The 19,431-nt window shown below is 49.2% G+C and overlaps 3 protein-coding genes across 6 annotated transcripts; 1 reads left to right on the forward strand and 2 right to left on the reverse strand.

The window, feature by feature from the left end:
* The first annotated feature begins 1,858 nt into the window (after nt 1-1,858).
* Nucleotides 1,859-9,047, forward strand: SOWAHD (sosondowah ankyrin repeat domain family member D). 4 transcript variants are annotated; one of them, XR_013923849.1, is made up of 3 exons: nt 1,860-2,979; nt 4,424-4,757; nt 6,738-9,047. XR_013923849.1 is itself a non-coding variant. In XM_080365794.1 (2 exons), exons 1-2 carry the CDS (start codon nt 2,106-2,108, stop codon nt 7,460-7,462), a joined length of 924 nt encoding a protein of 307 aa, XP_080221920.1. In that variant the 5' UTR covers nt 1,859-2,105; the 3' UTR covers nt 7,463-9,047. The 4 variants fall into 4 exon arrangements, 3 of the variants coding, with proteins under 3 accessions (XP_080221920.1, XP_080221921.1, XP_080221919.1); XM_080365794.1 differs by lacking the exon at nt 4,424-4,757 and having other exon boundaries at nt 1,859-2,979; nt 7,413-9,047; XM_080365795.1 differs by lacking the exon at nt 4,424-4,757.
* RPL39 (ribosomal protein L39) lies at nt 8,883-12,368 on the reverse strand (the record flags this gene model as incomplete). The annotated part of the gene is made up of 4 exons (XM_080365203.1): nt 8,883-9,222; nt 10,911-11,014; nt 11,300-11,501; nt 12,304-12,368. The coding sequence occupies 4 exons, from the start codon at nt 12,366-12,368 to the stop codon at nt 9,174-9,176; spliced, it is 420 nt and encodes a 139-aa protein (XP_080221329.1). The 3' UTR covers nt 8,883-9,173.
* Nucleotides 11,494-19,431, reverse strand: UPF3B (UPF3B regulator of nonsense mediated mRNA decay). Its single transcript, XM_080365791.1, has 10 exons — nt 19,119-19,431; nt 18,887-18,993; nt 18,659-18,765; nt 17,116-17,214; nt 16,651-16,761; nt 15,974-16,017; nt 15,100-15,288; nt 14,458-14,609; nt 13,436-13,748; nt 11,494-12,563 (listed from the first exon to the last, which is right to left on the reverse strand). Exons 1-10 carry the CDS (start codon nt 19,296-19,298, stop codon nt 12,417-12,419), a joined length of 1,449 nt encoding a protein of 482 aa, XP_080221917.1. The 5' UTR covers nt 19,299-19,431; the 3' UTR covers nt 11,494-12,416.

Consider the following 19,431-nt stretch of genomic DNA (forward strand, 5'->3'; position numbering starts at 1 on the left):
GCCTCGCCCGCCGCCCTGTGGCCCCGCAGGCGGGCCGGGGTTCAAGGTTTGGGTCTGGGGTCTCCCTGCCTCAGTGAATCACTCGATATTTAAAATAAAAGGGCTCTGTGCTTTGCGCACTCTCCCTGCGGGCGGGCGGGCGGGCGCGCTCGGGCTGGCCGGGAACGTGGCTGATGGCAGCTGTGCCGGCTGCTCGCCCACAGCCCCTTCCCCAGCCCCTGCGCCCTGTGGTGCAGAGGGGAAACTCGGTCCTTACCCAAAGCAAAAAAAATTCACACTGCTGGAACCCCCGAGTAAAGCCCCCAGGTTGGCACCCCAGCTTTAGTCCAGCCAGAGCTCACCAGTGTGACCAGTTCCTAATGCAGGCACGGCTGGGATGGCCCTAAACGGGTGCTCTGCTTTGCACTGTCTGTGCCCTCATTCCCCCAAAGCAGCACCTTGTTTCCCTCCATGTTTTCCCTGGTTGCCACCCAAGAAGTGTTTTAAACTGTTCCCCAGGATCCCACAGCCATGTGGGTAAAGTTCTTTGCCTCCCTGCACCCGCAGAAGCCACCAATAGCTAGTGACAAAACCAGGCAGTGCCAGGAAGGGAGCAAGGGGACAATTATCTTTTCACCACCAGTTGTTTGGGCTTTATGGGATAATGCTGGCTCCTCACACATCCCAGAAAAACTGGTCCAAGTGGTTGGGGAAAGGCAAAGCTGCCTCAAGGGCTGATGACCAGCCCAGGAGCAGGTTGGAGCAGGGCTAACGCTGCGGGAAAGGCAAAGAAAAAGGGCTGAAGGGGCTGGTGTGGCTCTTAGCTGCCTGACCAGCTGCAAAGCCACCTGGTTCAGCCATGCTGTGGGTGTCTGAGGAGTCACGGATAAGAAAGGCCTTGGGAGAAACCGCACTGGGGACTTCCAGGGCAGAGGAATTTGTCCCGATACCTAATAACTAATAGGATACAGACTGCTGGTGGCGGCAGCTGCCAACAACACAGGCATGGGGCTTTGCTGCAAAGTGAAACACAGCGAGAGAGGAAGGACACAATGGGGCTGGGATGACACCTTGGGGGGTAAGGGACCCAAAGCACCGCCCCGGGCTGGGTCTGCCTTACAGCATGGAGAACCCCTGGCCACCAGGAAAGTGGCCCCTTGGGGCAGTAACCTTGACCTTCCTGAGCACAGCACCAAGGAGAAACATTGCAATGGTGGGTGGCAACGGTGGCGGGTGGGGGGCTGTAAGGCAGCAAAGTACCTGGGGCTTTGGGGTGCTGCCGGGGCCAAGGGAAGTGTCCCGGGATCAGTGTTACGGATTTATGTGTGCCAGCCACCGCAGCAGGGTCCGACTGGAGGATCCTGCTGAGAATGCCAAGCCCAAGTGAAGGTTTCCAATTAGTCTTTTATTAATTCCTGGGTTACAGCTTGAGCTGGGTGCCTCTGGCGAGGGACCCCTACCCCAGTCACCTCTCGGTTACATCCACGCCACCATCACACAGCCCCCAGATAAGTGTTGTCAGTGGTCTCCTGATTCCTTACTGGGTTTGGCTGTCGCTGGGCTGGCCGCCTTCTGGTTCCTGCATTCTCTTGGGAATGTCTCCTTGGTCCTTAACTTCTTCGCTCTGCTCAGATCTGCTGGATTCAGGGAGTTCTTTGTCGGCAGCATTACTTGTATCAAAAGTTTACGCTTGGGCGGCTCTTGCGGCCTAAGGCTTCAGCTGCTTTAGCTGCTAATGCTAACGAGGCTGTTCAGGGAGAAGAACACAGTTAGCTCATCAAATGTCTTCTGTAACACCAGCATCAGGCTGCCCAGGACCCTCCACCTCTGCCCGCCGCAGCGGCCCCGCACACCCACCCGCTCTCCCTCTGTGACGCTGCAGCGGGGCCGGGGGGCGGGTGGCCCGTGGCTGCAGTCGTGCTCAGCACCGGCAGCAGACGCAGCGTGCAAAGGTCGCCTGCGCCACCCCGGCAGTGCAGCAGTGCAGCAGATCCGCCGCCCTGCCTGGTGTGCCCTCCCGCCACGCACAGTCGGTTCCTCCTTTGCCTGCCGCTGGGGCAGCGTGGGTCGAGAGCTGTGCCCTGCCGGGGAGCGAGCTGCCTGCCAGCCCCACGGGAAGCACTGCCATGGCCCGGCGGGAGCGGGAGCAGGGCTCGGCAACGCAGAAGGTAGCTGGCATCATCCGGACATTCACCTTCCTGGAAGCCACCCAGCCCCAAGCAGGGAGCCTAGCCCGCAGCTCCCATCTCTGGCCGGCCGCCACAGGGAGTAGAGAGCGTTTCCATCCGCTGCAGAAGATGGACACCAACAGGAGCATCAGCCGGGGAAGCCAGGGCCTGGGGAGCTGGGGTAGGACAGCAGGTAGGCTCTCTCTCGGCCCTGGCAGTGCCCGGAGGAAGGAGCTGAAGGAAATCCTCCTGCAGAGCAATAGCCCCAGCAGCACCATGCGGTTTGCCACCGCTCAGAAGACATCCAACAGCAGCAGTCTCCTTGCAGGGCCGCACCAAGAGCCGAAACCCGAGCAGAGCCCTGAGGTGCTGTCCCTTGCTCTGGATCCCCTGGAGCACGAGTGGCTGCTGACGGTGGCCCAGGGCGATGCAGACAATATCATCAGGCTGCTGGACCTGGATCCCAGCCTGCTGACCAGGAAAGACTTTGTGACGGGCTTCACCGCTATCCACTGGCTTGCCAAGCATGGCCACCATGAGAGCTTCATCCAGGTCATCTCCCACGCGCAAAAGAGGGGCTATCCCGTCGACGTGAACATCCCCACAGCCAGTGGTGGGCTCACCCCCTTGCACCTGGCTGCCCTGCAGGGACACGAGCTGCTCATCAAAGTGCTGGTGGGAGCTTACGGAGCAGACACCAGCCGCAGGGACCACAATGGGCGCAAGGCTTGGCAGTACCTGAGGGCAGACACCTCCAGGGAGCTGAAGGAGCTGGCGGGGGCCTTGGAGGAGGACTTGGTCCAGCTGCACTCTTACAACACCAACAACAACTGTAAGTCATCCAGAGAGGCCAGGGCAGGGCAGGACTGTGTGGACTCCGGGGCTGCGGGGAAAGCCCCGCATTCCTGGAGCCTGTCAACCCTCCGGGACTTTGTCAGGCAGGCATTTACTTTCTTCCAGGAGCGCTGAAGCTCCCCTGGCCCCATTCGCCTGCAAACCCACGCTGAACAGCAGCCAGAAAAGCTTGCAGGGAGCTGGGAATTTGGCAAGGGCTGGCACTTGAAATCCCGGCCACGTGGGCATTAACCCCCTGCACAGGGGCACCACAGCCACCCTGGGTCTCGCATGGTCTTTTGGGGCTGTGCTGGTGTGAGTGTGTGTGGGGCCACCACAGCCATGGGGAGCACTGCCTGGGGACAGCCCTTCCAAAAAACCGCCCATCCCTGGAGGGGGTTTCACCCCCTGCCCCTGCTGATGGGGACTCCTTGCTGCAGCCCAGCAAGGACCCACAGTGGGGGCCTACGTGCCGGCCCTGCTGCTTCCCGACCCCCCGCTTCCCCATGGGGGGATGCTGACCCCCCACAGGAGCTGATGTACCACGCTGGGAGCTGGGGGTATGTGTTTGGGCTGCCCATCCCAGGCTGCCGGCAGGCTTTGCGTGTGACTGTAGGTGTGTCACACAGCGACTCGGTGACTTGGTTCTCCCACCTGTAAAATGAGGCTGTTGGCACTGCCCTGGCTCCCAGAAGTGCTGCGAGGTTGGACTGGTCATGGCACCTCGGGTGCCTGGATAGAGACACTGACAGAATATCAAATATTTCACAAACATACTCTGAGATGCCAGAGACCTGGCACTGGGCTGGCGATGTAGAAGCAACTATGGCTTCAGAAACAACCCCCCCCCCCCCCAACACTTTTTTATGTACGCTTCTCTGCCGGCAGGGAGACCGGGTACAGACAAGCAGACCGTGCCACCGAGCTGCAAACCCTTTCCGGCTCCCTGTGAGATCCCCGGATCTCTGCCACATGCACTTCCTCTGGGCTGCTGGTTGTTTATGACAGCTAAAGCTGTTTCTCAGTGAAGAAAGAGCTGGAGTGCCCATCTTGCCAGAGGAGGCCAGGCCCAGAGAAGCCTTTCAAAGTGCAAGACAGGTCCCCCTGGCAGCCCTTCCATGGGGACCCTCATCCAGAGGAGCCCAAGATGCTCAGCCTCGCTAGGATGGGGGCCAGAGCGGAGGAGGCAGGAGGGATGCCCGTGGTGGCTCCCACAGGGACTGAAGTCCAGGAGCAGCTCTGGAAAGATGATTCATTGCTTAAAACCATGGAAAAGGTACAAAGGCTGTGAAATTATCTTTGTTGCTACTGAGGTCATGCTCGAAAATGAAACTTGAGAAACATTCCCACAGCAGCATAACCCCACATGTATGTACGGATAACTGCATTAAAAGGGGAAAGCCTCTGCTCTCCTGTTTGTGTTTTTTTTTCACCAAATGCAGCTCTGCCCAGCTGATTTCAACTCGCTTTTCACATTCTGGAAGGCAGGGCTGCTTCAAAGTATCCTCAGAAAAACAACTGCTCTTCCCCTTTTTCATCAGCATGAGGCCATTTCTACTCCTTAAATAGCAGTCCCATTTGAGAAGAGACTCAGACAGCAACCGGGGAGTTTCTGTTCCCCACTGCAGAGCAGCAGCCCCTGCGGAGACACCTCGCTTCAGAGGGAAGTCGCAGTTTCTTTCCAGTTGCCTTTCTGGGGGTCTGCAGGGGTGACCAAGCGACTCAGGATCACCTCTGGCCACTCAAGATCTCGCACCTTGATGCAGAAAGATACAGGTAACTTCCTTGGGGGAACTTCAGCCTGTGGGTTTCACAGACCCTGAGCAAACCCCATTTATATTCAGACTCTGCACTGAAATGCTGCTGTGACACTGGAATAATCCAGTCTCAGTGGATGACACATGGAAGAACAGCCTCCAGATGAGTGGACGGTGATCCAGTGACTGATAGTGTCCGTCCAGGTGGCTGGGTGGACACGTAGATGTGTCTGGACATGTTTTTAATCACTGAGGTCAGCAGCAGAAACATGCAAAACACACTGGGAATGGATGTAATGCCTGATCTATAGTGGTTTTGTAATGCTTTAACTTCTTAAGAGATTGAAGACTATGGCAACATAGCTCCTTCCAGAACTTCTCTGGCCACATCCATGCCATGGGGCAGCAGGCTGGCTTCTAACGAGTCTGGTCACACCAGCCCAAGTTTTGGTAACCCAAGTGCTGCTGATAAAGGCTGGTGTATGTCTGACAGAATATTTTTTGACCTCTTAGTCCTCTGTCACCCTTTCACAGCGGCAGGCTGTCGGGGAGGGAGCACAGGACTGCTCTTACATCCTCCTCTGAGTAAGGCACAGAGCAAACAGTGGAACTAGTGAGCATTTCCTTGGAGGAGCGGTTTTCTTGGCATTTGTACCCGCAGCTTAATCACATTGCACCAGGAAACGTGGACTTCAATGTTCCATTCAAAAGTAAAATTTAACTGGCAAGCGCTATGGTTAAATAAGACTAAACGTTTTTTAGTACTTGCCTCCCCTTGACAGCTAAGCAAACCCCCCTGAAAGCAGCCTTTCCTCCCCCATGTTTTGCTTGTGAGTTTGAAGCTGTATTCTACTCCAGGGCAAATCAAGCAGGCGCTTCAGGAGGAAGACCAAAGCCCTGCTTCTCTGAGTGGTGTTACAACATACTCATCACCACCACCACCCCAGCCTTGCCTGCCCTGCAAGGGTTCCTCTCCACAGAAGAAAAAAAAAGATCTTCTTCAAATCGCAATACTCTTTCTGCTGCTGTATGTTGTGTTTGCCCCAAACACCACGCCACTTCCAGTGACCCACACCTCTGCCTTGCGTGGTTTATTTTCATACCTACAGAGGGGCAGTCGGTTTGGAAATACAGGCATGTGTAAAAAGCAGTCTTTAAGTATACAATCAGCTCTCCCTTGCTTCTCACTCAGAAAACAGACGTATATCCACCAAAATTAATGGGCTAGAATATCCAAATGATTTAATTTTTTTCCTTAAAGCTTCTGTTGACATCTTGGTTATTGTGTGTTAGCCCAGTCCTGCAGAGGTCCTTGATCCCCTCCTGTGACTCTCACATGGAAAGAGAGGGCAGAGAGCTGCCACAGGAACAACAGCAATCATTCAGACCCAGGGGTACCTGTGTCGGTTAAGGTTCTGCAGATTGAGTTTAACCCAATTTTATTTTGTACTAAATTTACTTTGTGCGATGCCTTAATGTCCAATGTGAAAAGTCAATCAAATTTGAAACTGGGAAAAATAATATGAGGGGTTATTTTCCAAAGCAGCTTCTTGATAGAAGCTGCTTCCATCTAATAAAAATAGCCCAGTAATGATAGTAATAGGGAGACTACTAATAAACAGTAATAAATAGTTCAATCTATTGCTCAGGAAAGCTTTCCCACAGATGCCATGGAGAAAACTGTCTTCTTCCATTCTCAAGTCCATAAAATGACTTTTTTCCTCCTCAGCCAGATCCTCAGAGATACGATTAAAAGAGAAACTCTTTTTTAAAAAAAGCAGCTTTGCCTGCCAGCCGCGGTGATGGGGAGAGGCAGGGGGTGGTCTGCAGGGCTCCAAGGCTGATCTTTGATCCTCAGCAGCGCTGTTATTTCCTAAACACCTGCTTCAAAGAGAAGGGCGTAGGAGAGACTAAAAACCATTGGGGTAAAGGTGTTTGTATCACGTGAGCGTCTGTTGAAACATCTCTGGCAATGCCGTCTGCTGCTTTCCTGTTGCAGTTACTACTTCCCCCTGATCACGAAGTAGAAACAAGACTCTTGGGAGACAGGAAGAGAAGCCAGAAGATACTGCTGAAGTGTCCTGAAGCTGGTAAAAATCCCAGCCTTGCTCTCCTGCGCTCACAGAAACCTCCAGCACACTCCAGGAGGCAGAGGCTGCCATAAGCTCTGAGCGAGGTATTGTTGGGCATTTACATGTGCTTGGCATATGCTGCTGCCCAGCATTGTTTGCAATGAATTGTAACACGAAGGAGATAAAAATCCATTTACCTTCCACATGAAAAGCCACAACACAAAAAGCGTGGCAGGCTGAAGCTTCCTCCGGAAGCTGCCACCCAGGAGCTGAGCCACCACAGCAGGCTGAACCCGGAAAGCAGCACCTTCACAGCCCTCGGCATCAGGATGGGCTTTGCCACAGCTACATCCGTGAACGGGCTTGCACCTCCCTCCCGTTCTTTCCTGCTGACCGGAGCGTCCATCCCAGGCCTGCAGTGCAGAAGGGAAAGGAGCAGCAGCCACGCAGAACTCGGCACTGAGCCACAGACGACTCCTCCACTTCCCTGCGGTAAATAGATGTTTCACAGGCCCCAGTGGAGAAGGCCAGTGCTGAGGAGCGGGAGTGCTGACTGTTCTGAGTGGTTTAATCGCTTCTTTCCTCTCACCCTTTTTACATAGCTGCCAACTCTTCCTTTGAGCAACATCTTGAGTTACTACCCTTCTGCTGAGAACATCTTACATCAAGCTGCACCTGTGGCTGGCATCAAGACCAACTCCATCAAGCCAACACAAAGCTCCGAACAAAACTTGAAAGGTTATTACATATCCTAGGGAACACGCAGACATTATGTACTAGTCTGTAAAAGTATTGCATTTTGTAGGAGATAAAGCTATCCGCTGCCCTTGCCGTATTCTTCCCTTTCCTCCTCCTTTCCCACCTCCCAAGTGAAACTTTCAACTAGATTATTCCACTGCACCCACTGCCCATCCAGGATCTTAACCCCAGGCTCTAAGGGCTGCCCTGCCCCACGTCCTGAGAGCAGCTCCGGGTGCTGTTCTGATCTCCGGGACCAGACCCACATGTGGTAAGAAACCGCCACCCTCAGCTGAGCACAGGAGCCACCTACAGCTGACACAGGCGAGTGTTTGGGGCAGCCTTGCCGTGACGCTGCTCAGGTGCAGGACCAGGACGGGCAATGGTCTCGGTATTCAAGCACCACTGACTATTCTCTGCTCCATGTTCTCACCACCTGGGCAAGTATTTGTACCATACTTCTGGGCATGTAACGTGTCAGCATTTGCCCAGCGCTGTTGTGCCACCTTTTGTGCTGTTCAACACCTGCAGTTCAGACATGCTCTCCCATTACTGAAACAGTTATCTGACTGACCAACAGGCCCAGCTACACGATGTGGGATGTGGCCCACGCTGGATTTTCAAAAGGGCCACGTAGGACATAGCGGTGGAGTCAAGAATCTGCAGCTGTGACAGAAGCCAGCCACAGGGAACATCAGACTTTTAAGCATAATGGAAGAGAGGGTGGTAGCTGGGGATTGACTTGGTTTAGCAAAAGGTTGTTAGTCTGGATCCCCCTCACCTACCACAACACGCCGCCAGCGGGAAGCCACCTTACCCCAGACGAGCATATTCAGTGTGCTTCACTTTTCAGCCCCATAAAATGCACCCAGTGGCTATACAGACACACCTTTAGCAAATTCTGACAACGCTACTCACTTTTCTTAACAGCATTTCATAAATCTACAAGAAATGTAATCCAGTCTTCCGCAGGGTTAAGTAGCAAGAGGCTGACACTCCTGCTACTGTAGCCACCATGGTCTACGGATCATAAAGTGAAGTCTTTTTCAAACATGTCTCTCCAAGACTTTTTTTTAACCTATTTCAGTTTGCCTAGGAAGAGATTTTCTTCCAGTTAACTCCTCTAAAATCAGTTCTGATTCTTATCCCTTTTTCTTTAAATAATTGGTACACTTGGCTCTCAAAAGGTTTACAAAAGTGAAAAGGAAGCCACAGTCTACCTGAAAAGAGCTGACAAAGCGTCTCACACCAAGTGAGGTTACATTCACGATACTGTTAGTTTTTGTTCTCTGTTACTATCCATATATAGATATAAAATAATTCCAAGCAAGATATTCAGGTCCATATTTATTAGTAAGCCTGTACACTGTCAATACTCATGATGAAGCCCGAAAAAAAGAACACTAATAGAACACAGTCTCCATGTTTCAGATGCAAATTACTTCAAGATTTTCCCCAGTTAACATCAATATCCCAGACCAGCTCATAAAAAACCAAAACTACTGGTAATTGCAGTCCAACACTACAGCAGGAATCACTCAGGGGTCACCGAACAGCGTACAGGGTTTATCAATCTGACGCAGAAAGACAAGTGTTTAATTAGAGTTCCCAGGAGACAGTCTCTCTTACAAGCCCAGCTTGGTCCTTCTCCAGTGTCTCCTTTTGGAGTTGTACCTAAGACAAAAGCAGTGTAAATTAGCAAAGTGCACACACACATTCGAGGATCAAGGCGGACTGAAACCACCTTGAATTAGCTCAACAGTAAAGGACTGAAATCCTTCTTTAGACAGCAAGCTGCCAACAATAATTAGCTGTATACTTTTTTAAAAAATTTCCACCTGTTTACTTTCTTCATTCACTAACCAACTAGCACATAAATTGTTACCGTGACAGAATCCAAACCTCAGAGACAACAATGCCTGCACAGATGCATCAGCACTGGCGCGTGAATATCCTGCCTCCTCATTTAGACACAAGACCTGGGATCTTGTACATACTGTCTAACGATAATGAAAACTACCTCCTGAACGCAGTTCATGGTCTAACACAAGTATCACTTTTTTTCAAAATACAAAAGCAGAGCAGCGTATGGAAAAGGCCCTCTTCCAGGAAAGTATATTAATTTATGAGTATGTACTTGTACATGTTAAGAACATACAGTTTCACCACTGTATAGGTGAAACCGAAGACAGCGTTAACACGAGTTACTCTCAGCAGGAAAATGGCAGTACTCCCACAGAATGAAGCACTGTAATTGCAGCCTGCTTTAGCCACAGTTCGGATAAAACTGATGACTGCAGTACTGAAGTGCCACAGGACAAAAAAAATCATGGTTTTGCCCCATGATAAAGTATTTCAAAGTACTGTGATTTAGCTAAAACAGAACCCTGTTACAAGTCGGTGTCTGGAAGACAGGGATACAGTTTGGGGCACACGACACCAATTTTGCCTGGAAAGAAACCAGTCAGGGGAAGTTAACAGGAACAGAATCTGGCACTTCTGTGCAGTATCACTGCCTGAGCCAGCCACTGCTACTGTCACTCTCCTCAGTACTTAGGACTAAAAATGATCTGGAAGAATCCTGTTCTCTCAGAAAGTCTAGACAAGGGAATATACGAGATAAAAAGCCAGCTGCACAGTGTAAGTGACCAAACTGTATTGGTTGAAGCTTTTAAACCAGAGGGCTCCGATACGCACCACCTTCTGCATGCCTCACATGTACCCAGTATTCTACAGTACTCACTGCACTTTCCTAAATACAGTGCTTTAAAACAAACACTGTAAGCAAACAAAACCACACTGTTGTACGTTAATTCTGAAGTCATGTGTCAAGGATCTTAAACTATCCATTTTATTTCCCATCCACCCAACAAGCCCTTTGCTCCTTTACGCACAACCTTCTGTATCTCAGAACACCCATGCCCAGCAAGATACTGTTCCTTGGAAACACAGGAACCCAGAGGGACAGCTATGAGAGAGGGGAAAGGTGTTGCAAAGTGGAATGTCAGAAGCAGAGAGGCTACCAGGGTACAAGTTCTGGAATTAATTATCCACACGTACAGTTCACGCTTTACACGTGCCATTACGTGGACACTTGCAGAGCCCTGGCAGGAACTAACCTGCCGCAGAAGGGACTGGCATGAAAGCCCCACCATGCCTCAAGAAAACAGCGAGCCAGCAGCATCCAGAGGAGCGGCCTATCGCCACCAACATGCCTGTGCTGTAGCCACAGCCACAGCCTGCACTTTCCCTTGCAGAAACACTCTGGACAACGGGCTTGTGAGCTGAGCGCGCAGGCAGGGCGGGCCTGAGCCTGTGCGGCCGCGGCCCTGGGAAAGCACCAGCCCGCATTCACAAGTTACCTGATCTTATTGCCCGTTTTCATGCGAATCCACTGCGGGATGGGCCGGTTCTGCTTCTGCTTCTTAGCAAGGAAGCGTTTGATCTTGAACGTCTTGTGGGACGACTGGAAAAGAAAGCAGGCAGCCGTTAGCGCCGCACGGCCCCGCGGGCAGCTCTGCCGGGCCCGGGACAGGGGCTCCGCCGAGCAGGGCCCGGGCCGGGGGTTCAGCCGGGGCGGGCGGCTGGCCCCGCCGAGCAGGGCCCGGGCCGGGGGGCTCAGCCGGGGAAGGGTGCACCTGGGGCCCTCCCGCTCCGCCCCCCCGCCTGCCGGGATCCCCAAGGCAGCCAGCGGCGACCGGAGCGCTCGGGGTGGCGCGGCAGGGCGGCGGATGGCGGCCGATGGTCTCACCATGGCGCGGAGCTGCCCGGCCTCCCGGCGATGGCGGCGGTGGAAGAGGCGGAAGGGGCGGGGGGACGCGGCGAGCGAGGCGGCGGCGCGGGCGGGAGCGGCGGGCACAGCGCCCCCAGCGGCGCGGCGGGCAGCGCTCCCCCTGGCGGCGCGGCGGGCGCGACGCAGCGGCGGGCAGCGAGGCAGGGCGGCGGCAGGGTTTCTGCGAGTTTATTGGGTTCGGTACAAAAGAGCTACGGGTAACAGGCGCTAGCTGGGGAGGAGCTGCTACTGGCGAAGTCTCTCTCTGGGCTGTAAAACAATAATACTTCAGGTTACGAGGGAAGAGGAAGCGGTGCCAAGAAGGCAGGAGTTCGGAAACATTTCAGCCTCCAAGGGAGAACGCTGGAAAAGAACAGGATGCCCAAACCAGCTACATTTGATTAAAAATAAGCATTTCAACATAGGCAGACTTTACATGAGAATTTGTCAATTAAGCCAGCTTATTCATACACTCCAACTTGGTTACTTTATCCAGAGAACCACCGAAGAGGAGGGCCTCTCCCTCCCTACTGCTGCCACTGCAATGCCAGATGTTCTCCTCTCTACCTGCCCAAGGGCTCCTGGTCACTGGATCCTCAACAACCCCCACCTGGTACCTGCCTCAGCCAGACTAACACAACCTAGTCCTCACTGCCTCAGGCAGGAGCACCACGCAACACAGCAACACCTGTGTTAACTCCAGGCAACTTCGAGCTCGCGCCGCTTAAGTGCGTCAAACACTGGCTCCCATGGCTTTACAGTAAAGCTCTGGCTTTAGATCCAGCTGTCATCTCCTCCTGACCACACGACTCATTTATTATCATACTTAAGGCCATAAAGTCTTTCTACTTTGCAAAGATTCTCTTCTCCGTTGTAGTTAGATGCTGGGAAAATAAATTCAAATAACTGAAAATACAATGAGAACACATTTCAAATTCCGAATCTACAACTGAGGGTCTTTAACCAGAAACATCCAACAGCACAATGCCCCCTTTTCTTCCTGTGTTCCTTCTTCACTTCGAAGGCACTTCTGGATTGCGTAGTACATGCTCTTTGGCTGCACAGACAGTCAGAACACATAAGGCTTGCACACTAGTCACTCCTCTTCCTTCGTATTACTGGTCTCACTCTCTTGTTTCTTATCCGCTCCCTGATCTGTGGGCTTCACAGCACTGTCTTCATACTGACACAATCTGCTTCGGCTTCGGGCTCCTGGCTGGTACAGCTGCATTGCTGGACGATCCTGAAATAGATCAGAACTATTTAGACTCTTTCACAGCCCCATGCTATCATGGTTATTACAGCATCAGTGATATCAGAAACAGCTCAAATTCAAAATTTTCAAGGCGTTTTAAGTTAAATTATTCCACCATGGTGGCAATGTAACTGCAACTGTCTCAAACCAAGGTAGTCTCTGTTGTAAGGCAACATCCCTGTTCAAGCCACAAAGAACACTTCACATAGTTGAAGTTATTTGTAAAGAGTTTCTTCTTGGATGAGTTCAGCTCACCCTCTCTCAGAATAGAGGCCAACCTCAAAGCTTCTTCAAAACCTTGAGTTTCATTTGTACCTGATAACGCCTTAAGTGACACGGAAAACATGCATTCTGACACTGCAAAAAGAGATTTGCAAAGTATGTAAAAAAACTAAACTCAAGACACTATTTCTTGAGTCTTCAGATTTTCCTATTACATTCTGCACGTAGCAGTCTTGCCCTCGTTTTGGAGGAACCTGTTCAATCACACTCCCAACTTTGAGATGTATTTTCAGGCATGTATAGCACCAGCAGAGATACAGGCAGATTACCGATGCTCTACTGAGACCTTAAAGGTACAGCCTACGGCATAAGTCAGCAAATGAAAAGGGATCAGTGCCTTCACAGTTTAGCCCAAAGTATCTGGGCTTAATTCCTGCAGTGGCAAGAAATACCACAAACAATTTAGCAGGCTTTAGCAGACAAATGGGTAAACTTTCTTGCAATGGCAGAGTTTGTTACCAGAACAGGGAGAAGTTTCAACAGAGAAACCACATGGTTCTTTCCTCTAAGTGTTTTCATCCTAAACAACCACAAACTGGTCCTGTGAATCAACACATGAATTTAAAGAAATCCAGCACCTTGTTTCTGATACGATCCCTCTTAATTGTATCCTCTTTTTTATCGTCTTTGGTTACTTTCTCAGATTTGTCCGTGCTGCTGGTAAAGTCTGTAAGATCACTTTTCTTTCCCTTTTCTCTGAGTAAGTCTCTCTCCTTTTTCACCTCTTCCTCTTTTCTTCTAAAAACCTTCTCTTTCTCAAAGCGCTCTTTCTGCCTCCGACGCTCCTCTTCTTGGCGTCTCAGTTTCTCCCTCTGTGCTCTCTCATATTCTCTGTCTCTTTCAAAATCTCTATCTCGGTCCCTGTAGTCCTTTACACACTCATCTTCCGATCTGTATGAAAACAAAACTGAAAATTAAGCTCAAAAGATTCATCCAACAGACCTGGGAGATCAATGCAATAGGGGTGTAAATGTGCAACATGAAGACGACACACTGGTAGGTTCTAGGGAGCTTTTGGGAAGCTGTAATAACCCAAGTCATGCATGATAACCAGAGATGACACTGACTTGCTGGCATTTCCTAGCCTTCTCCTCACACAGCTGGCTGAGTCTCCTCTGGCTTTGGAAAACACCCAAGTTTCTCTGTCTCATCTCTATTTCTCACATGGCAGAACTGAATCTGGAATGGATCACGGAGTTGTTGAGAATTACACTTCTCACTTTGACCTTCCACAAGACTTAAAGGGACTAGTAACTGGAGTACACTTCTCCTCTTGCCACAGTTATAATTCTCTCATTGCAAGGACAGTGCTCACAGCCTGCTGCAGGTCACCTGCACCTGGGCTTCTTTTTTGGAGCTCCTACAGTGAGTTGCAAAACTATTAAAATTTGTCCACTAGTGAAGAATTGTCAGGTAGTTCACACAGCTTTCTGTAATCATGGGGATGTGCACTGCCACAGAGAATACATCCCATGCCTTATATCAAAAAGAATTTGAAAGGTATTTGAAGACATGGTCATGGCAGAGCAGCCTAAGCCTTAGCATGATCAGGAAACAAGTTATATATACATATATATATTTATAGCAAGTACTAGAATACTTTTTTGCCTTCTCTTCTTTTGTCTCCCCATCAGATCGTTTGGCAGATGCACTACTCGCATTTTTTTCCTCCCTCAGAGTCTCTTTTTCCAGTTTCTTGGATTTTTCTTTTTTCTCCAAGTCTTTTTCATCTTTTTCAGGCTTCTTAAGTAGCTACAAAGAAAACAGAAGTCTCAACTAAAAAGCTCACTCTAACACATATTGTCTGGCACAACACTGAAATTGCATCAAAAGGAACCATAGTCCAGTAAGAAATAAACGTTAATATTACTACAAATCTGTAGTATTTCTAAAAGCTGGAGTGTATGAGTAAGCATAATCCACACAGCAGACTAAGATTTTTCTCTTAAAACAGGCCATTTTAGAAAGCTTTAAAATAGTCTCCGATTCCACAGTGAATTCACAATTGTTTACCACAGCATGTACAACAGTCACATGACAAAAGCTTTAAATATTTCTATGAAGCATTACAGCATGTAAACCTTTACAATGCCCAATATTGAATATTACAAAAAAGTGGTAATTTACTAACACCAAACTTATGTTATTCTTCACACAATACTCAAAGCACATTTTGAGAGACTGATATACAAATAATAGGGAAAGGGAGCGTAACAGTTTATAATAAAGAACTGTTCTAGACCTTAATCTTTGGTTCTTCTTTTGATCTGTCTCTTTCTTTTTCTGGGCATCTGTCTACCTTCTTCAGTTTTTCTGCTTCTTTTCTCTTCCTTCTCTCCTCCTCTTTCCATTTTCTTCTTTCTTCTTCTCTTTGCCTTTTTCTTTCCAATTCTCTCCTCCTCCTCTCCTCTCTTTTTTCTTCTCTCAGTCTCTGTGTGTGTAAAAGCAAAGAGAAATAGTGTATTTTCACACTAGAAAACATCCCTTTAAGCTTAACAAGACACCCTGCTGCAAAGCAATAAAGTACTTCCTTGCCAAATAACTCACTTCAAAAATGCCCCTATTATAAAAGGAAAAAAAAAAAAAAAAAGGTCCTGTCGTCTCTGCTGTTCTGCTGTGAATCCTGACCATGTCACAGCAGCATCTCATTTTTCCCCCCCTTGCTCATAAGCCTTGGTTTGCACAGTCTTAAACACACACAACACTAGCCTCAGCCTTTAGCATTCTAATTTTTAATTAAATCTACTCCGTTTGTGAACTTTTCTGTTGCTAAAAGTTAAAATGATATCACGTGCTAGAAGATAGATCATCTACAAGGACCTCAGCCATAACTGCACTAAAAATGAAACCATTAAAATGGAATCTGGTTTGGCAGTGCCACAAGAATGTTTAGCTGTGACCAGAATGCACGCAAAGCACCACCATTCCTGCAAAGGCCAGCATTCTAGTAGTTTGCAACATGTGAACCAGATGTTAACAAGTAAGCTGGGTCAAAAGCTGCTTCTTCAAAAAGAAGGGCAGAAACATAACAATATATACACTGCAATATACACACCCATGCTTTAAATGAGCAAATTGTACTTTCAAGCAACAAGAAGATTCTGGAAATGTCTTACCTGTTTATTTTTCAAGAAGTTCAATAAAGGAGTAGTCTTTTTAGCTAGAGAATATATAAAACAAATTTAAACAATTACTGAAATACCTACAACAAAACCCTATATGAAATGAAGCCACCACATGGATTATCCAGCCTATCTCTTCCCCTCACATACAGCAGTGAAACAAATATTCCAATCCTATCCCTGAACAGCAGCAACCATTAGGATTCTATAAACTTCTTTAGGACACTAATACAATATCCAGTACACCTATCTGTAAAGCGTTATTCAGCCTGCATTAGGTTTCCTCCTAGATTTTCTCACTTTGAAACAGATGCAACATGCTTAAAAAGAGCATTCTGGTCATTTCTGTGGTATTTTACCCAACCGCACCACCTCCTAAGTTGTGCCTGCAGGGAATATCACTGCATCTCACTGAAATACAGCCCCTCCACAGCCTCATCTGGCTAACAAATATCTGACTAGCAGCTTAAAACAGGAAGGAAGGTTATAAAACTTAAATCTAGGGAGGAATTCGGAGCACAGGAGCAACATAAAATACACTGAAACAATATTAGCCTAAAGGTTTAACAAATACCAAGCAAGCACACAAAAGAATTCGGAGCTCCCAATTACACCACATACATTTCTTTGTGCTCTACGAAAATGTAACTATAATACACATATTTCCATACCTATTAACTCTTTGTTTCTTGCCTCTATTTCCTCCAACAAAGTTTCAGGAGTGGAGGTTAGTTTTTCATCATCTGCACTGTAACTTTCCAAAAACTTCTTGTACTCTGGATCTATAGGGGAGAGGAAAAGGGAAGGAGGAAAAAAAGGGGGGAGGGGCAGGGAAGACACACTGTAGCATGAAAAGAATTTGCATTGCACACTGCTGGAAGTCTGGGTTAGATTTGCATAAGTTGTGTTTATAGGTCACCTTCTCATAAGCTGGCAGCTCTCAAACGAGCTGCTGCATTGTTTCCCTAGGATGATGGCATTTAATAGATTCACAGCTGACAAAGCAGTGCTAGTAAGCTTCACATACAGTTAAGCAAACATTCTATTGATCAACTACAGTGTCACAATAAAACCATTATACTCAAATTACTGTTAGGACTTTGAAGTCTACACATGAGAAAAACTAGCTGCTGTACCATCTTCGATAGTTCCAGTTTTAGCATCCTTTTTCTTACTCTTCTTTTTTGCAGCTTTTTGGAAGGGTGCAAACTCAACTATGGCAGCATATTCCTGACCTGTTATGAAGAAAAGGAAAAATACATTAAAATAGAGATGAAACACCTATAAAATAATGAGTATATTGTCCACGTCTAAAGCAGGAAGGTAAGCCTCACAAGAAATATGCAATACTATAACAGAAGACTTGGACTGCATTAAAAAAATCTAGTATTTTGAAAGCCATTTAATTAAAAAAAACCTGAAACAACATTTTAGAGACAGCAGAATTAATGAACTAAACACTTTCACAATGTTAACAAACCAGCAAATTCACAGACTCACAAGAAGGAAATAGTAGATTTAAGACTGTCCATAATTGCCAGTTCAGCCACCTCGGCTACACTGCACCACATAATACCCTCATCCTACAGACCACGTGCTCACTATGCAAGCAGAAGAGAGTATTTACAGTTAACACAACTGAGGCAACTCTCACTTTTTGGCACACTACAAGCAGGCTTACACACTTTATCTTCTGACAAAAGTGCTACATTTATGGCTGCATAAATCCAATATTGCTGTTGGGTATGGCAAATAGTGTGCTGTTACACTGCCAACCAGCTTTTTTAAAAGACCTAGGTCTTATTAGAACCTTGTCACGCAACCCTCCTAAGTAAGGAGAAATCTTGCAGACAGAGCTGTGTGTAGCATAAAACACCTGGCTGGACAAAATGTGAAACTCACAGACTGGAAACAAAGTTCAAGACAAAATCCTTAGCCAACAGGAAGACTCTTGTTAAAGCTTTTGCAAAATATCTAAATTTAAAGGTCTACCAATGAGAGACTAACACTTTTCAGTGCTACTAAATGTAAGCAATTCTAAAATGCAAAATCTAAGAACATGAGATGCACTGAATACCTAACATATTTAGAAAAAAAGCTAAGCAGCAACTAAATACTTAGATGTTTAACCAATGAATTAAACATTTGTTTCCTACAGATTAACATCTCCAGAGAGCAGTCACTTTCACCACTTAGACTGCAAGGAACAAGCTGTTCATTTTACAGAATCAAGATGACTCACTCGGTTGCAAACCGGAACAAGTAATAATCTGAATTAAAAACTGACCAAAAAATAATTCAGTTACACGTGTACAGAACAGGTGAGAGGAGCAGCAGAGGATGTCTGGTATCATTAAACTCAGCTTCACTTAGTTTGGACAGCGACACCACCTACTCACTCTCACCTTTCAGGCTTTATCCTGTGGTATGACAACACAAGTATTAACGTCAGTAATGTGGCAACTGGTCCTGTACTGATACCACTACCGCTTTCACATGTGCTTAACTGCACTTTACGCATGATCTAGAACATCAATCCAGAAGCGTACAAAACCGATTTTGAGTAGTTTCCACAAGGAGTAAGAAGTCTTCTTTGAAATACCGCATGACATTCACTTAAGGCAGTAAACCCAAAGAAACCAGAAGCGGCTCGCCAGGCAGCCCACCCCCCTCACTTGCCTTTGTGATCCACAAAAACGTAGCCGTCAAAACGGTCCCTGAAGAGGACTATATCTTCCTGGTTTTTGAAGTTGATGTAGGCTCTCGAGAACATGTGAGGGTACAAGCTACAGAACGACAAGAGGGAGAGCGCCAGGCTGAGGCGGCGGCATTCGCCGGGACCCGGCCGGCGGCAGTGGCGGCTCCCGGGAGCCGCGGGGAGCTGAGGGAGGAGGGCGGCGGCCGTACCTGGAGTCGTTGGCGAAGAACTCGAAGTAGTCGTGCTCGGGAAGGGGCTGCAGGTGCTCCTCCAGCTGCTCCTTCGTCAGGCTGGGCGGCAGCCGGCGGATCACCACCTGCGCACGGCGGCGGCGGTCAGGGCGGCCGGCCCTTTCCCCCCCGCGGCGCCCCCCTCCCCACGGCCGCCCCGCCAGGCCCGGTACCGCGGCGGGGGCCCCGCCGAGCCGCGCGCAGGCCGCACCTTGCTCAGCGTCTCCTTCTTGTCCTTGGGCCGCTCGAGACGGTCGAGCTCGGCACCGCCGGCCCTGCCGTCCGTGCCGGGGGCGGTGCCACCCGCCGTGCCCGTGCCCAGCGGGGCCCCCGGCCCGGCGGCGGGCCCGCGCCGCTCCTTGGGCCTGGCGTTTTCCTTGTCCTCCTTCATCCCGGGCCGCGGGGCAGCGCCGCGCGCCCCCACGCGCCCATCGGCCGCCGCGCCTCTCGCGCGACTGCGCCTTAAAGGGCCACGAGCCGCACCCTGGGCCCCGGCCCGCCCCGCCGGACCACGGCTCCCGGCG

Source organism: Falco punctatus, assembly GCF_963210335.1.
Source record: "Falco punctatus genome assembly, chromosome: 15".
Taxonomy (NCBI): Eukaryota; Metazoa; Chordata; class Aves; order Falconiformes; family Falconidae; genus Falco; species Falco punctatus.

Excerpts from the sequence above, each read along its gene's own strand:
- SOWAHD (XM_080365793.1), top strand. The coding sequence starts at position 2,106 with ATGGCCCGGCGGGAGCGGGAGCAGGGCTCGGCAACGCAGAAGGTAGCT. Across the intron at positions 2,980-3,869 it reads TTACAACACCAACAACAACT|GGAGACCGGGTACAGACAAG; the intron begins GTAAGTCATCCA and ends CTCTGCCGGCAG.
- UPF3B (XM_080365791.1), bottom strand. The coding sequence starts at position 19,298 with ATGAAGGAGGACAAGGAAAACGCCAGGCCCAAGGAGCGGCGCGGGCCC. Across the intron at positions 18,994-19,118 it reads AGAAGGAGACGCTGAGCAAG|GTGGTGATCCGCCGGCTGCC; the intron begins GTGCGGCCTGCG and ends CGCCGTGCGCAG. Across the intron at positions 15,289-15,973 it reads ACTTCTTGAAAAATAAACAG|AGACTGAGAGAAGAAAAAAG; the intron begins GTAAGACATTTC and ends TTACACACACAG.